This window comes from Oratosquilla oratoria, chromosome 12 (genome assembly GCF_046742065.1).
Source record: "Oratosquilla oratoria isolate Oo_2021 chromosome 12, ASM4674206v1, whole genome shotgun sequence".
NCBI lineage: Eukaryota > Metazoa > Arthropoda > Malacostraca > Stomatopoda > Squillidae > Oratosquilla > Oratosquilla oratoria.
In genome coordinates, this window is record NC_134788.1 from 54402934 (window position 1) to 54417933 (window position 15000).

The window sequence follows — 15000 nt, forward strand, 5'->3', positions numbered from 1 at the left end:
GCGTTGCCAGATTCACTCCGTGTACATATATATATATTTCTCAGATATTGTTGCTTTTTAATTAATACACCTGTAAAATGTCAAATATTCTCAAAATTTCATGTGAAGTGTTTAAGATATTGAAAATACGGGACAAAACGCGTCCTTAGGAGGGCCCTATGTAATTGTTCATGCTATGAAGTACTTATTTGTGTTCAATTAATACTAAGTATTGATAACAATTTGATGCTTCCCTCGCCCGTTCGTGATGCAGGCAGGATTTTTATAGTGACGACGGTACAAAACTTGAGTTGTGACCACACCATAGTAGGATGAAATTTCTTTCAAGATTTAAGTTATAAAGGCGACACGAACTTGGGACATCACTACTGCCTCATGAGTCTTTTACCGGTAAAGTACAGGTAATCCCAGTAACGGCATTGCTTATTTTTACGGGTAATTCCGTTACTGAAATTAGCGGTATTTGCCCAGCACTAGCGATTAGTGAGATCGGTTTATTTACGTGTGACGTCACAGACAGCCAAGCTTTGAGTTGCACTCTCAGCTGTTCGAAGAGCTTGTTTTCGTGGCTGTGTTTTGTACAGGCCAAACAAGTTTGCCTTTCTTGAATTCGTAAGTGAAATGATATAGTGGTAAAGTAGCTTAGTGCATGCGTTGTGTGTTTACTTTTGGCATTTGCTACACTTCAATTCCCGTTTGTTAGCGAATATAATTTGGCATTCTGAGCAGCTCAGCAGGAGTAAATGTGTGGGTATTTATCAAGATGTTTGCCAGCCTGGCACCTGCAATTACCTACATAGTCGGGTAGATCTTATCATTCTGGGTGTTTTTAACCCCAGGCATAAGTACTGCAAACTAATAGTAGTATCAATAGCTATTTAAGAAAAAATTACGAAGAGTGGACATCTTTATATTTACCAAGGGCAAGGGGATAGGTTAGGTCAGGTCAGGTCTGACTGCTGCAATTCTTACCTCTAGCTCTTATCAATAAGTATTCTAAACCCCATATATAAGTATCACAAAATAATGGTAATGTTAGTAGCAATGTTTAGAAAATTGAGAGTGGCAAACATTTTGGTAGCTAGGTCAACAGGAAAATGGAATTCTTGATGTTTGAGCTGAAGTAGTTCTCATGGAATACAGAATGATGCTATGAGTACAATGCAATTTGAATTATCCATCTAGCTGTCCTAGTTCCCGAGATATTGCATTTTGAAGGGTGCCAAATCAGGCCTTTTTTTTCCCAGGAAATTGGGCCAAAAACTGCAGTCTCACTAATCGCCGACCAAAGCCAACCAAACCCAAACAATGACATTCTTTGCTGAAATGCACAATTTTATATAAAAATGTAGCATATGGTTACATTATTTGACCTATTTTCTTTAAAATGTATGATTTCCATGTACATAATTTCATCAAAGAAAAGTTACACTTTTATCCTTTGCAAAATTACTGACCACAGCTATGAATACCGTCCGACTCAATAACAGCTGACCAAACCTGAACAAGGACGGTTTTTGCTGAAATGCATGAATTTATAAAAAAAAAAAAAAAAAAAAAAAAATAGCATATGGTTGCATTATTTGACCTATTTTCTTTAAAATTGGCGATTTCCATGGAATTTGATAAAAGAGAAGTTACGTTTTTATCCTCTGCAAAATTACTGACCACAGCTACGAATACCGTCCGACTCACTGATAGTGGACCAAACCCGAACAAGGATGGTAATTTTGCAGAGGATAAAAATGTAACTTCTCGTTGATCAAATTACATGGAAATCACACATTTCAAAGAAAATAGGTCAAATAATGCAACCATATGCTAAATTTATATGAAGAATTGTGCATTTGAGCAAAAACTGTCATTGGTTGGCTTTGGTCGGTGATTAGTGAGACCCCAAAAAGTGTGTAGCCAAGTCCATATATATAACATTGTTTGTAATAACACTTTTGGAAACGTAGTGCCAAATTGACCTGAGAGGTTGGAAGTGCCCAAGACTTCGTTTTTCAAGCATCGGCAAGTTGGGAGAACTACAAAATAACTATTACCTTGATTAGCCAATATGGTGGAAATCCAATGTGGTGGCCCAAGGAATGACAACAAGTACAGTTATTCATACAATCTTCAATAGCAAGATGTAACTGGATATTTGGTTAGAGTACCAGAATAGATCATGATAAAGCATACAAAGATGATTTGACGGACATGTCTGCATCGGCGGCTGAGATGCCACAATACGTTTGTCGTCGTGACCTGACCTGATGGAAAAACCTCGTTTTTACTTACGATACCCAAGATACCCTGCCCTGGTTTTGGTATCGGAATAATTTGTGAGGCTAGTAGTCTCTGTTTATTTGGGTCTGTTGCCCATTTAATTGAGTTTTCTAGCTCATTTTTCTCATTGAAACATGAACAAATTTTCGATTTACTGCCGAATGCAGGCTGCCATGTTACAAGTGTGAGTGTGGTAGTTTCGGAGGGATTAGCTTGTTAAGTGTAGTTGGGAAGGCTTATGGGAGGATCTTGATTGGGAGGATTAGGAGAGGAATGGAGGGAGTAGTTGGTGAGGAACAGTGTGGATTTGGGACGGGTGGAGGTTGTGTAGATCAGATTTTTGTGGTAAGACAGATATGTGAGAAAGCTATAGGAAAGGGGAAGGATGTTTTTTGGGCCTTTATGGATCTGGAAAAGGCTTACGACAGGGTAGACAGAAAGGTACTGTGGGAGGTTTTGCAGATATACAAGATAGGAGGAGAGCTTCTAGGAGCAGTCCAGAGTTTTTATGAGAGTAGTAGAGCTTGTGTCAGAATTAGAAATGGAGAGAGTGAGTGGTTCGAGGTAAAGGTGGGACTTCATCAGGGATGCGTTGGGTCGCCCTGGCTGTTCAACTTGTACATGGATGGGGTGGTGCGAGAGGTAAATGCAAGGGTGGTGGGTCAGGGATTGGAGATGGTTAAAGAAAATGGAGAAAAGTGGGAGGTTAGCTAGCTGTTGTTTGCAGACGATGCTGCGCTTGTGGCAGGATCGGAGGAGGGATTCAGGAAGTTGGTGACAGAGTTTGGGAGAGTATGTGATAGAAGAAAGCTAAAGATAAATGTGGGTAAAATTAAGGTGATGAGATGTTCAAGGGATGAAAGTGGTAGCGGACTGGAGGGGAACGACTGGAGGAGGTGGATAGTTTTAGATACTTGGGTGGAAATGTGGCGGGAAAAGGTGGAGGTAGAATGTAGATTGAGAGAAGCGAGTAAATGCCTTGGTGGATTAAAAAGTGTAATGAGGCATAGACATCTAGGAATGGATGCTAAGAGGAGACTGTATGAAGGAGTGATTGTGCCAACAGCACTGTATGGGGCAGAAACATGGAACATAAGAGAAGAGAGAAGGTGTTTGAGATGAGGTGTCTGAGAAGTATGATGGGGGTTACTAGGCTAGATAGAGTGAGAAATGAGGAGGTGAGGAGGAGAACAGGGGTGGAAAAGGAGCTGTGAGATAGGGTTGATGAAAGAATATTAGGATGGTTTGGACACATGGAAAGAATGAGTGAAGAAAGACTAGTAAAAGAGGTGTGGAAGGCAGATGTGGAGGGAGTGAACATGAGGATGAGGTCCTAGGATGAGGTGGATGGATGGGGTGAAGGGGGCTTTGGGGAAGAGGGGAATGTCTGTTGAGGAAGGACAGGAGAGGACAGAAGACGGGTGAATGGAGAATGGTTGTATATGGATGATGTTGTGATTGCATGAGGTGGAATGGGTGGGGGGATGGGGGGTGAGGTAGTATGTGTGAGCAAAATTTGACGCAGCCCGAAGGGATTTCTCCCCGTCTTCTCATTTTATGCAATGAGGGGACAGAGAGGGGGGTCGCCGATTTAATGAAGCAGCCTTGCTGTGGATGTGCTGTGTCTTGCGACACTGCTTCTGACCCAGGGCAGTGGACAAGGTGCAGGGATGACCCGTCATTCAGGAGTTGCTAAGAGGGAGGATGGAGGGGTGTGGAGTGTATTCAGGGATGGAATGGGTGGGAATGATTTTATGCCTTTTTCTTTTTGGCTACCCCCCTTGTAAGGGGGAAAAGCCTTGTTATATGTATGTATGAAAGGAAGTGTATTTGCAAATTTCTAATACAAATGATTTTCGGTGTGGTAATTACAGCTGAAAAAATTAGCCTAGGAACCTAGTTAATTATTCATACTCATTAACTAAATGTGTGATTTAAGCTCTGTGGTGGAGTTGAGTTCTGCTACACACTCAGGCTTATGGATAAAAGAACTCCGGTCAGTTACAATACACTAGTACTCTTAATAGAGAGAAAAGTGTATTCACCTAGTATCTTATGGGAAGGGGAGCTATGCTCGTGGTGTCCCATCTTTGTATCTCACAGTGTCTAGTTTGCTCTTAAATTCGTGTATAGTCTTTGCACATGCTATTGTTTTGTCCAGATTGTTCCAGGTGTCCACCACTCTTTGTGGAAAACTATTTTTTTTTTTTTTCAAGGTCTCTTCTATAACTGTCTTTTTTGAGTGTCTTTTCATGTCCCCTTGTATTTCTCATATCCCAGTTTAGTAAGTCCTCTCAATCAAGGACTTCTGTGCCTTTCATGATTCTGTAAATGCTCAGCAGGTCGCCTCTTTCTCTTCTTTGTTCCAAAGTCTGTAATTTCAATTTAGCCAGTCTCTCCTCAAATGACATGGCTGCTCTCTGGATTCTTTAAATTTTCTTTCTATTCTTTTTGGTACTGGGTGACCATAGGCATGGAAGGCAGATGTGGAGGGAGTGAACATGAGGGGGCGACCTAGGATGAGGTGGATGGATGGGGTGAAGGGGGCTTTGGGGAAGAGGGGAATGTCTGTTGAGGAAGGACAGGAGAGGACAGAAGACAGGGGTGAATGGAGATTGGTTGTATATGGGTGATGTTGTGCTGCATGAGGTGGAATGGGTGGGGGGATTGGGGGTGAGTTAGTATGTGTGAGAAAAATTTGATGCAGCCTGAAAGGATTACTCCCTGTCTTCTCCTTTTCTGCATGAGGGGACGGAGAGGGGGTGTTGTGTAATTAATGAAGCGGCCTTGCTGTGGATGTGCTGTGTCTTGCAACACTGCCTCTGACCCAGGGCAGTGGACAAGATACAGGGATGACCCATCATCCAGGAGGTGCCAAAATAAGAGGGATGGGAGTGGAGTGTTTTAGGGATGGAATAGGTGGGAATGGTTTTAATGCCTTTTTCTTTTTGGCTACCTCCCTTGTAAGGGGGAAAAAGCCTTTGGTATATATATGTATGTATGTATGTACATGAGTTACCCCTGGATTCTGTTAAGTGGTTTGATAATGCTTTCTTTGTTTATTATTACTCAAAGTAAAAGAGAATGAGTAATACAACCTTGAGCCCCCCACTGTGATGCCCAGGAAAGGGAGTAACCTTCTCAGTAAACAGCTTAAACCATTAAACTCCGATGACAAGATTCTTGTCATTTGGTAAAATAAAACAAAAAATCATAAAACACCAAAATGTTTGATCAAAGACCAGAAAAGTATGACGTCAGTCCTCGCTTCGCTGCGAGCAAAGCGAGGACTGACGTCATACTTTTCTGGTCTTTGATCAAACATTTTGGTGTTTTATGATTTTTTGTTTTATTTGACCAAATGACAACAATCTTGTCATCGGGGTTTAATGGTTTAAGCTCACAGGCCTGGGTGAGGTTCGATCTGCTAACACAGTGATTACATGGCCAGGAGCATACTACAGCATAATATATTTGTTTTTGGTCTGAACAAATGTTAAACCATCTGCAGTAGCTTGATTTTATTGAGTGATTCAGGTATACAATTTTTTTTAATGTACATTGCTTATTAAAGTTAAAATTTATATTAAGATATTCATAATTGATACAAGTGTTAAAAATGTATATGCCTACATTATGTTTGTTTCTTTTTCAAATTAAATATCTGAATATCTTTCATTATTGTTATTTTTTAATATATATGGATATATCAAGGAAGTATGTATATTAATGTATAGTAATAGATTTTTTTCTTTTTTCTTTTTTCATTCCTTAAGGTACAGGAAGGCACATGTACCAGTTGTACAGTGAGAAAGGAACATTTTTCAGGATGAATGACAAGACAGAAGATTCTTTAGAGGTGCACATGTGAGTTCGTACTGGTGAGACGCGTTATCATAAGTGCCCCTTGTGCGAGTCTTCATCTCCACAGCGTGCTGGCTGACGAAGACATGCGACAACTCGCACTGGAGAAAGAGTTGACAAATGTACTGTTTGTATCTCTGTATTTTTGAGGTTGTCAGCTCATCTAAAGTGTCACGTCGTGAGAAACCTTTTGAATGTAAACATTGTGAGTCCTCATTTACAAGTTCAGGTTGTATGAAAATACATGAAAGAATTGACACAGGCGAGAGACATCCTTATAATTGTACCCATTGTGAAGCCTCATAATCCTCGTGTAGTAGTTTGAAAAATCATACGAGAAGTCGCTGTGACGGAAAACCTCGTTAATGTAGTTTATGTGACTTCATATTCATGGGCTGGTAATTTGAAGAATTGCATGAGAAGCATATAAGAACTGAAGCTGGTGGGAGACTGTGTACTGTGTGTCAGGCTTCATTTACCATGTCTCATAATTTGAGAAGTCGCACAATAACTGATGATAAGCCTTACAAATGCACTGTGTGTCCGGCTTCATTTCCCGAGTCGTCTCCTTTGGAGAGTCACATGGCAACTCACAAAGGCGAGAAGCCTCACAAATGCAGTGTGTGTCCGGCTTCGTTTTCCGAGTCGACTCCTTTGAAGAATCACATGAGGACCCACACTGGCGAGAAGCCTTACGAGTGTTCTCTGTGTCGGGCTTCCTTCGCCAGGTCCCATCACTTGAAGAGTCACATCAGGACCCACACTGGAGAGAAGCCTTATCAGTGTAGTGTGTGCGAGGCTTCGTTTTCTGTCTCTTCTTCTCTCAAGAAACACCTCAGAACTCACACTGGCCAGAAGCCTTATAAATGCGACGTGTGCGAGGCTTCGTTTTCTGTCTCTTCTTCTCTCAAGAACCACCTCAGAACTCACACTGGCCAGAAGCCTTATAAATGCGACGTGTGCGAGGCTTCATTCTCCCAGTCTGGTGGTTTGACAAGTCACATGAGATCTCACCTTGGTCAGAAGCCTTATGAATGTACTGTGTGTCAGGCTTCGTTTTCCAAGTCTTCTTCTTTGAAGAGTCACATGCAAACTCACGCTGCTGAGAAGCCTTATGAATGCACTGTGTGTGAGGCTTCGTTTGCCGTGTCTTCTAATTTGAAGTTTCACATGAGAACTCACGCTGTCAAGAAGTCTCATGATTGTGCTGTGTGCCAGGCTTCATTCTCCCAGTCTTCTTCTTTGAAGAGTCACATGACCACCCACACTGGAGAGAAGCCTTACGAATGTAGTGTGTGTCAGGCTTCTTTTTCCTTACGTCATCATTTGAAGAGTCACATGAGGACCCACACTGGCGAGAAGCCGTACGAATGTCCCATGTGTCAGGCTTCTTTTTCCTGGTCGTATCATTTGAAGATTCACATGAGAGGTCACACTGGCGAGAGGCCGTATGAATGCACCGTGTGCCAGGCTTCATTTTCTGTGTCTTCTTCTTTGAAGAGTCACATGAGTCTTCACACGGGCTTGAAGCCTTATCAATGTAGTATGTGTCCGGCTTCGTTCTCCGGGTCTTCCAATTTGACAAAACACATGAGAAGTCACACCGGCGAAAAGCCGTATGAATGTCCCATTTGCAAGTCTTCGTTTAGTCAGTCTTACAATATGAAAAAGCACCTCAAAACTCATACTACCAAGACATTAACTTAAGAATGAAGGGACTGCAAGAGACCATAAAGCCTGCACTAGGGATTTCTATGCCTTTTACCACCTTTGATCCTTATCCATAAACTGTCTATTTTTTTTTTTTTTTTTTTAACAATAGTTTCAGTGATCACTACATGGTTTACAATTTTGTTCCATTCATGAAACACTGTTGGTTAACCAGTCACGTTCTGTAATATACATGGGTAAGGAAAATGAAAACATCGATGGAAAGAACACAAAAGACAAATTGGAAGGTGAGAAGTCACAAGGGAAATGGAACTAAACTATTGCTTCCCAAGTAGAACAGTAAAAAAAAAAAAATAGACCAAATTATCACCCAATAAACATCTCAAGCTCACAGGCCTGAGCAAGGCTTGATCCACTGACAGTAGGTTGATTTTATTGGGTGATAATTCAGGTCTACAAATTGTTTTTGTGCATTGCTTATTAAAGTTAAATTTTGTACAAAGATATTTAGCATTGATACAAGTAAATGTTATCAAGAATAATGTATAGGCCTTGTATGCACATGTAGGTTTCAATGTGATAGGTTCTTGCAAAGAATGTGTATATTTTGTGAGGAAGGTGGGTGAAGAAATTTAAGTGTATATCTGACTAGGTTCAGGATTAGAATTGAACCTAGATCCATTTCTATTCTTTCCACTCTTCCCAACTTGTTACAGCCAGTGTCTTACCTTAGTATTTTCCCTTAATACTGCATATTCTTTTATTATGAATTACTGTTGTTAGAACATATGAAATCTTCAAAGCTAATATGTAATTTCTACTTGATATTTATTTTCAAGTATTAGCTGAGGATATTTTCATCCAATAAAGGTATAAGGTATGTAAGTAATATTCTAAATGACCTATGACCTACCAAATGAGCTGGTTTCTATGTTTGATGGTTTCAGCACTTGGAATCATTGTTTTTGGAAGTCATGCCATGATCATGTAATGGTACCAAGAAACTATATCAAGTCACAGCAGCACCATTGTAATAAGGAATGGATATAACAAAATGACATTCTGTTACACAAGACAACTGGCTACCTCCACCTGGAGGTATAAACAGGAGGACCAGGTACTAGATGGTACTTGGTCTCAGAAACAGGCACCATTGTCACACCCTTTCACATTTTCCTATGTACCTCCAATGTATACTCTTATATTTTTGTGACTTAAAGAGTAGAGTACACCAATGTTTACCCTGCTACACCTGACAGTGGCTGGTAACCAGTCCCTTCACATGCTTTGTGTGTACAAGACTTATCATATATACTCACACATGTATACATTGCAACAACTATGAATATTGGATTCACCTGAAGTACACTTCACTCCCAAACATCAAACATTACACAACAGCTTGACCTGCTACCAACACACTCCTAACCTTCAACCAGAAATATCCCAAACACAAACAAACACTCCCTACACATGCCAAAAGTAAATATTAATGGAATTATAATCATGCAGAGCTGTTGTAATTCTTGCACAAACACATACAATCTGCATCTCATAAAAACTACCCTGCACTATGCCTTCTTCATCGAATGGTTCCTAATAATCAGATAGACTAATCAAAACAAATGAAAAACATTACAGAATGGAGCATTGAGATGAGCCAAAACCATCTCAATGGGACACATGCATACAAAAACTAAAGTCCTCTCTGTGGAACACCACATGAAAATGGCAGGAACTAAGCATTTATGACAGGAGTTTTGCACACCTTATATACTAACTCTTTCATTGCAGGAGTAGACATGTTTTTATGGTCATATTTTTAGTAATGTCACTTTTTTTTTTTTTTTTTTTTTTTTGATGGGATGAAAATTCATTATAATTCTTATTACCATAACCTACCTATTAGACCAATATTTTCATGGTACCATTGGCTATATGTCAACAATGTGAAGGTCCCTTGCTTATGTATGCTCATCTCTTTTATTTTCATAATTTAATATAGTTTAAGATCACATACTCCCCCCCTATCAGGAGTAGCATGCAATTTAATGAGCTATGACCTTGTTTTACTTTGCCAGTGGTAGGATTTTGAACCACCATTCCCTCAACCTTCTCCAATGAGTAACGACATCCTAACCCACTCAGCTGAGTTTCTTTATTTTCATATTTGCTGGTGTTATCTTATGCTTCTTAGTTACAGTCTTAAACATTTTAATCTATGGTGGATGGTGATAGCACAGGTTGTGATAAATCAATTTTAATTCTAGTGGCTCTATTTCTGGCATAAAATGATATCAATGGTTATTGATATTAACTAAGGCATATGTAAACCTGTCAAAAGAGTTTTTGGACAAACAATGCCTCAGTTATGCAAACACCTACAAAAGAAAGCATGCACATTTGAAAAAGGGAAAAAACTAAAATGATGCTTCATTTGAATTAGGAATGCTCACCAGCTGAGCAGGCTAGAGTGTTGCTGCTTGTGACAGATGTTGGAAGTGGAAGCTCTACAAATCCTGCTTAGCAAGCGAGTTGAGTAAGGTCATATTATATCAAACTCCCTGTTTCAAAAATTCCTCTTTATGGAGGCACTGTTGTAGCCTCTGAGTGGAGGAATATGTGGTATTAAACTGAATCATACAAGTTATTTTGTAGGTGTCAAGAGGAAACAGAAGTTGACATTTTTGCTCTCAATGGAGCAAAAGGATGAAACTAGGCTTAGGCAGAACTAGGGTAAAAGAGACTACATTTATGGTTGATGGTAACTTTGTCACTACCATGAGCAATGTTGTTATATATCGGGGATGAAAGCAAGTGTGCAAATTTCTAATACAAGTTATTTTCGGTGTGGTAATTACAGCTGAAAAAATTAGCCTTGGAACCTAGATGATTATTCATACTCATAAACTAAATGTGTGATTTAAGCTCTGTGGTGGAGTTGAGTTCTGCTACACACTCAGGCTTATGGATAAAAGAGCTCCAGTCAGTTACAATACACTAGTACTCTTAATAGAGAAAAAAGTGTATTTACCTAGTATCTTATGGGAAGGGGAGCTATGCTCGTGGTGTCCCATCTTTGTAATGTGCAGTGTCTAGTTTTCGCACACACTATTGTTTTATCCAGATTGTTCCAGTTATCCACCACTCTATGTGGATTTTTTTTTTCAGGTCTCTTTTATAACTGTCTTTTTTGAGTTTCTTTTCCTGTCCCCTTGTATTTCTCTTATCCCAATTTAGTAAGTCCTCTCTATCAAGGACTTCTGTGCCTTTCATGATTCTGTAGATGGTCAGCATTTAATCTCTTTCTCTTCTTTGTTCCAAAGTCTGTAATTTCAATTTAGCCAGTCTCTCCTCATGTGACATGGCTGCTTTCTGGATTCTTTAAATTTTCTTTCTATTCTTTTTGGTACTGGGTGACCATAGTGTCGCAGCATATGTCTAAGCCTTATTAGTGTAACTAGTATTTTTTGTTCTAAATAAGAAAAAGCCACCTTTATTAATCTTAGCAAGTTGTAAGATTCTCCTGCAATTTTGTTTGTCTCTTTATCAGGGCACATGTGATTTGAGATAATTACTCTCAGGTCTTTTTCAGATCCCACTTTACTTCCTTTGTTCCAATTTTATATTGTCCTGATAAATTTTTTTTTTTTTTTTCAAACTCCATTATTCTACATTTCTTAATATTGAAGTTTACTTCCCACTTCTGACTCCATGTCTAAACCTTCTTTAGGTCTCTCTTTAGTGATTTACAATCTCGGTATTCACTTTCCTCAGTAATTTAGCATCATTTGCAAAGAAGCTCATATAACATTCCACATCTTCATCCATGTCATTCACGTAAATAGCAAACATTATTGGGAACAATACCGGTCCTTATGGAACTCCACTAATTACCTCCTCCCAAGCTGAGCTCTTTTTCTCTGAGCACTACTCACATTTTTCTTACATGCATGAAATCCTCCATCCAGTTTAGTAATTTACCTTGTATCCTTATGTTTTCCAGTTCCTTGAATAATTTTTTGTGTGGCACATTGTTGAAGGCTTTTTGTAAGTCTGGGAAAGCACATTCAGCCCTTTCTTGTATGATATCTACTAGTCATGAGTACAAACAGATTAAGTTTGTGGCATATGATCTTTCTTGTCTGAATCCAAATTGTCTGAGGTTTATTATACTGTTTTCTTCCAGGTGTTTTATCCATCTATTCTTGATTATTTTCTCACAAATTTTGGCTACAGTGCTTGTAAGGGACCAATTGTATATTTTTGGTAAGCTAAGAAAGAAAATTAAACTCCATTTAATCCCCCTCTCTTAGAATAATATTAAACTTCCTACAGATGAAAATTGTGAGTGATAAGGAACAAGACAGTAAGGGGTGAAAAAGTAGAAAGAGACATACTAAAAGAAAGTTAATACATGAAAGAAAGACGACAACAGAGTCGTGAAAGGGGACCAGAGAAAGGCAGAGTGGAGACTGAGCTAACAGTTTTCTTCAATTCTTTCAAACATTGCCTGTATTTTGTGATTTACCTCTTTTTTTCACTATTGGTGGTATCATTGTTTTCATCTTTTCATTTTCACAGTTAACCTCAATTAGTTATTTTTTAATTCATTTAGCTCATTGTTTATTTCGGAATTATTTTTCTTTAGTTCACATACCTCTATTTGCTTCAAAATAGTCTTTTCTTAAATTCACAATCTTTTTTCCTTGATTTCATGAATTCTTTCTCCCACGAGTTTCTATTAAAACTCATTTCCCTTTCCATGTCTATGATTCGACTCAAATTTCTTCTTTCGTACTTACCAAATCCAGAAAAAAATTGTCATTGTTCAACCTAAGGAGCCCTCTTGGGGTTTCAAAGCCTCTATTTACATTTAGTTTTGGTATAGCACCTCCAGAGGGCTGTGCGTTTGTGTCGACATTTGACTTAAACTTGTTGCTGTTTTCTCTTGATCCGCCTTGGTTCCCTTGCATTTTCTCTTGATAGACACTTTTATCTTTGCACAGATATAATTTTGGGCAACCACAAGTGCTCCCCCTCACATTCAATACAACCCAGGCCTCTTGCTTTCCTTGCACTGTTGAGAATGTTTGTCTTATTCGGCAGCCTACGGAACTCCAGTTAACAGCTGTTGAAAGCTTGGTGGTTCGTTCGTGTATGCTTACCGAAGTGATGACAAAGAGGCAAGGGAGCTGAAGCTCTTGAGAATAGCCTCTTCTCTGATTTTCTACAGTGTACCGGTCATTTCTATTCTTGAACATGTTGATACTTGAACTATTAACTACATTTTCCGGTAGACTGTTCCATTTGTTTACTACTCTGGCATCAAAAAAGTTACTTCTCTTTGTTGTTCTGAATCTAGTTTTCTTTAGTTTCCACTGGTGCCCTCTGGTCACATACCTTTCTCTCAGTTCAATTTGAAGGAATTGACTGCAGTCAATATCCTCCTCTCCATTGAGCATCTTGTAAACTTCAATCATGTCCCTGTATATTCTTCTTGCCTGTAGGGTGGTTAGTTCCAAAGCATCCAGTCTTTCATTGTAGGGTTTTTCTTTTAGTTGGGGAACAAGTTTGGTGGCTCTTCTTTGGACTTTTTTTTTTCCCAAAATGTTAATGTCTTTTTTCTTATACGGGGACCAGGCTTGTACAGCATACTCCATAAGGGGTCGTACCAATGTTGTGTATAGTGCTAGGAATATTTCTTTATCCATGCAAATAAATGTTCTCTTGATCCTACCTAGCATAGAGTTGGCCTTGGCAGCAGCCTCCTTGGATATATGTGCAGTAGGTGATGTGGCAGGTGTCACATATACCCCCAAGTCTTTTTCTTCTGTTGTTGACTGCAACGGGAACCCATCTATGTAGTCATTATAGTTTGCATTATTTTTCCCGACATGCATCACTTTACATTTTTCCATATTAAATTTTAGGAGCCATTTTGTGCTCCACTCCTGCAAACGGCAAAGGTCTTCCTGAAGAACTATTTTATCATCATGACTGTTCACTCTCCTGTAAATTTTTGCATCATCAGCAAATAACTTCCCACTGGATTGTATATCATCAAATAGGTCGATTATAAAGATCGGAAACAAAACCGGTCCCAGCACATTCCCTTGAGGTACACTGCTCCATACATCTAGCCAACTTGAATAAACACCTCTGATTGCAACCCTCTGCCTTCTGTTTTCCAGGGAGGCCTGAATCCACTTCCTTATGTCCCCTTCAATGCCCACAGCTTTTAATTTGTTTAAGAGACATTGATGTGGAACAGTATCAAAAGCTTTTTTACAATCCAAGTAGATACCTGGCAATTGCATATTGCACAGCCAGCACAGGATTGGTGAAGCACCAGGTACCTACACTTATCTACTGTTTACTATAATAGCTACACACTGAAACTGACACCCAGCTGAAAAAAGAGGAGGGTTTCAGTAACCATGAAACTAACAATTTGTAAGCATGCACCTTGTGTCTTCAGTTCTTCTGCTGTGATGGGAATACTTTCCCAGTTCATCTATGACAGGTGGTCTGGAGGCAGCTGCTCACATTTGGAACTGCACTAGCTGTGGTTGGACTTTGGATGAGAAACACCAAGTCTAAAAGTGGTCTTACCTATGGAAAGAGGATAAATAAGACCTTAGGAAGACATTGCATTCTTTCATTTCTTGCTTGTGAAAATAATGATGCATTGCAACAAATAATGAGGAAAATGTATGAATATAGTTGTAGTGTATTCACATTAAAGAAATGATTAGGTTAATGGCGATATGCGCCTTTTGTTTTTGTTTTGTTAAATTTTGGATTCACGCGCTTCTCGGAGCACGATGATGTAAACATTGTAAAATACACACCGTGCCGAAAGGCTATGTTTCCTTCTACCCCTCCGTGTGACAATGAATAGCAGGGGAACTGATTGGCACATCAGGAAAAGCCAATACATAACAATGGCGACGAGGGTCAAAGTGTTTTTTCTGGTGGTTTAGGCCAGAAAACAGTGATAAACGGTCATAATGCAGGAAAACTTTCTTTAACTACACGCGTCATAACGCCGTGGTAAGCTATGCTAAAGGTGACCACACAGAGTGTAGGAGGTACCTTTGCTTATATTGCTTCCTGTTACACAGTACTGGACATCGCATGTTTTCTCCTACTTGAGAGGAGAAAGGGTTACGATTTCCCAAAGTGTCT

The 15000-nt window shown here is 39.4% G+C and overlaps 1 protein-coding gene across 2 annotated transcripts in view; it reads left to right on the plus strand.

Annotated features, from left to right (window-relative positions):
- The window catches only part of LOC143031792 (uncharacterized), a 7953-nt gene extending 4 nt beyond the window's left edge, over positions 1-7949 (plus strand). Inside the window, exons 1-2 of one of the 2 annotated variants that reach the window (XM_076196069.1) lie at positions 1-612; positions 6051-7949. The exon at positions 1-612 is cut by the window's left edge and continues 4 nt beyond it. In XM_076196069.1, the coding sequence (XP_076052184.1) occupies positions 6619-7845 (1227 nt within the window). In that variant the 5' untranslated portion in view covers positions 1-612; positions 6051-6618 and the 3' untranslated portion in view covers positions 7846-7949. The remainder of the gene's footprint in view (positions 613-6050) is intronic. The other variant, XM_076196070.1, reaches the window with a different exon arrangement.
- Positions 7950-15000: the final 7051 nt, after the last annotated feature.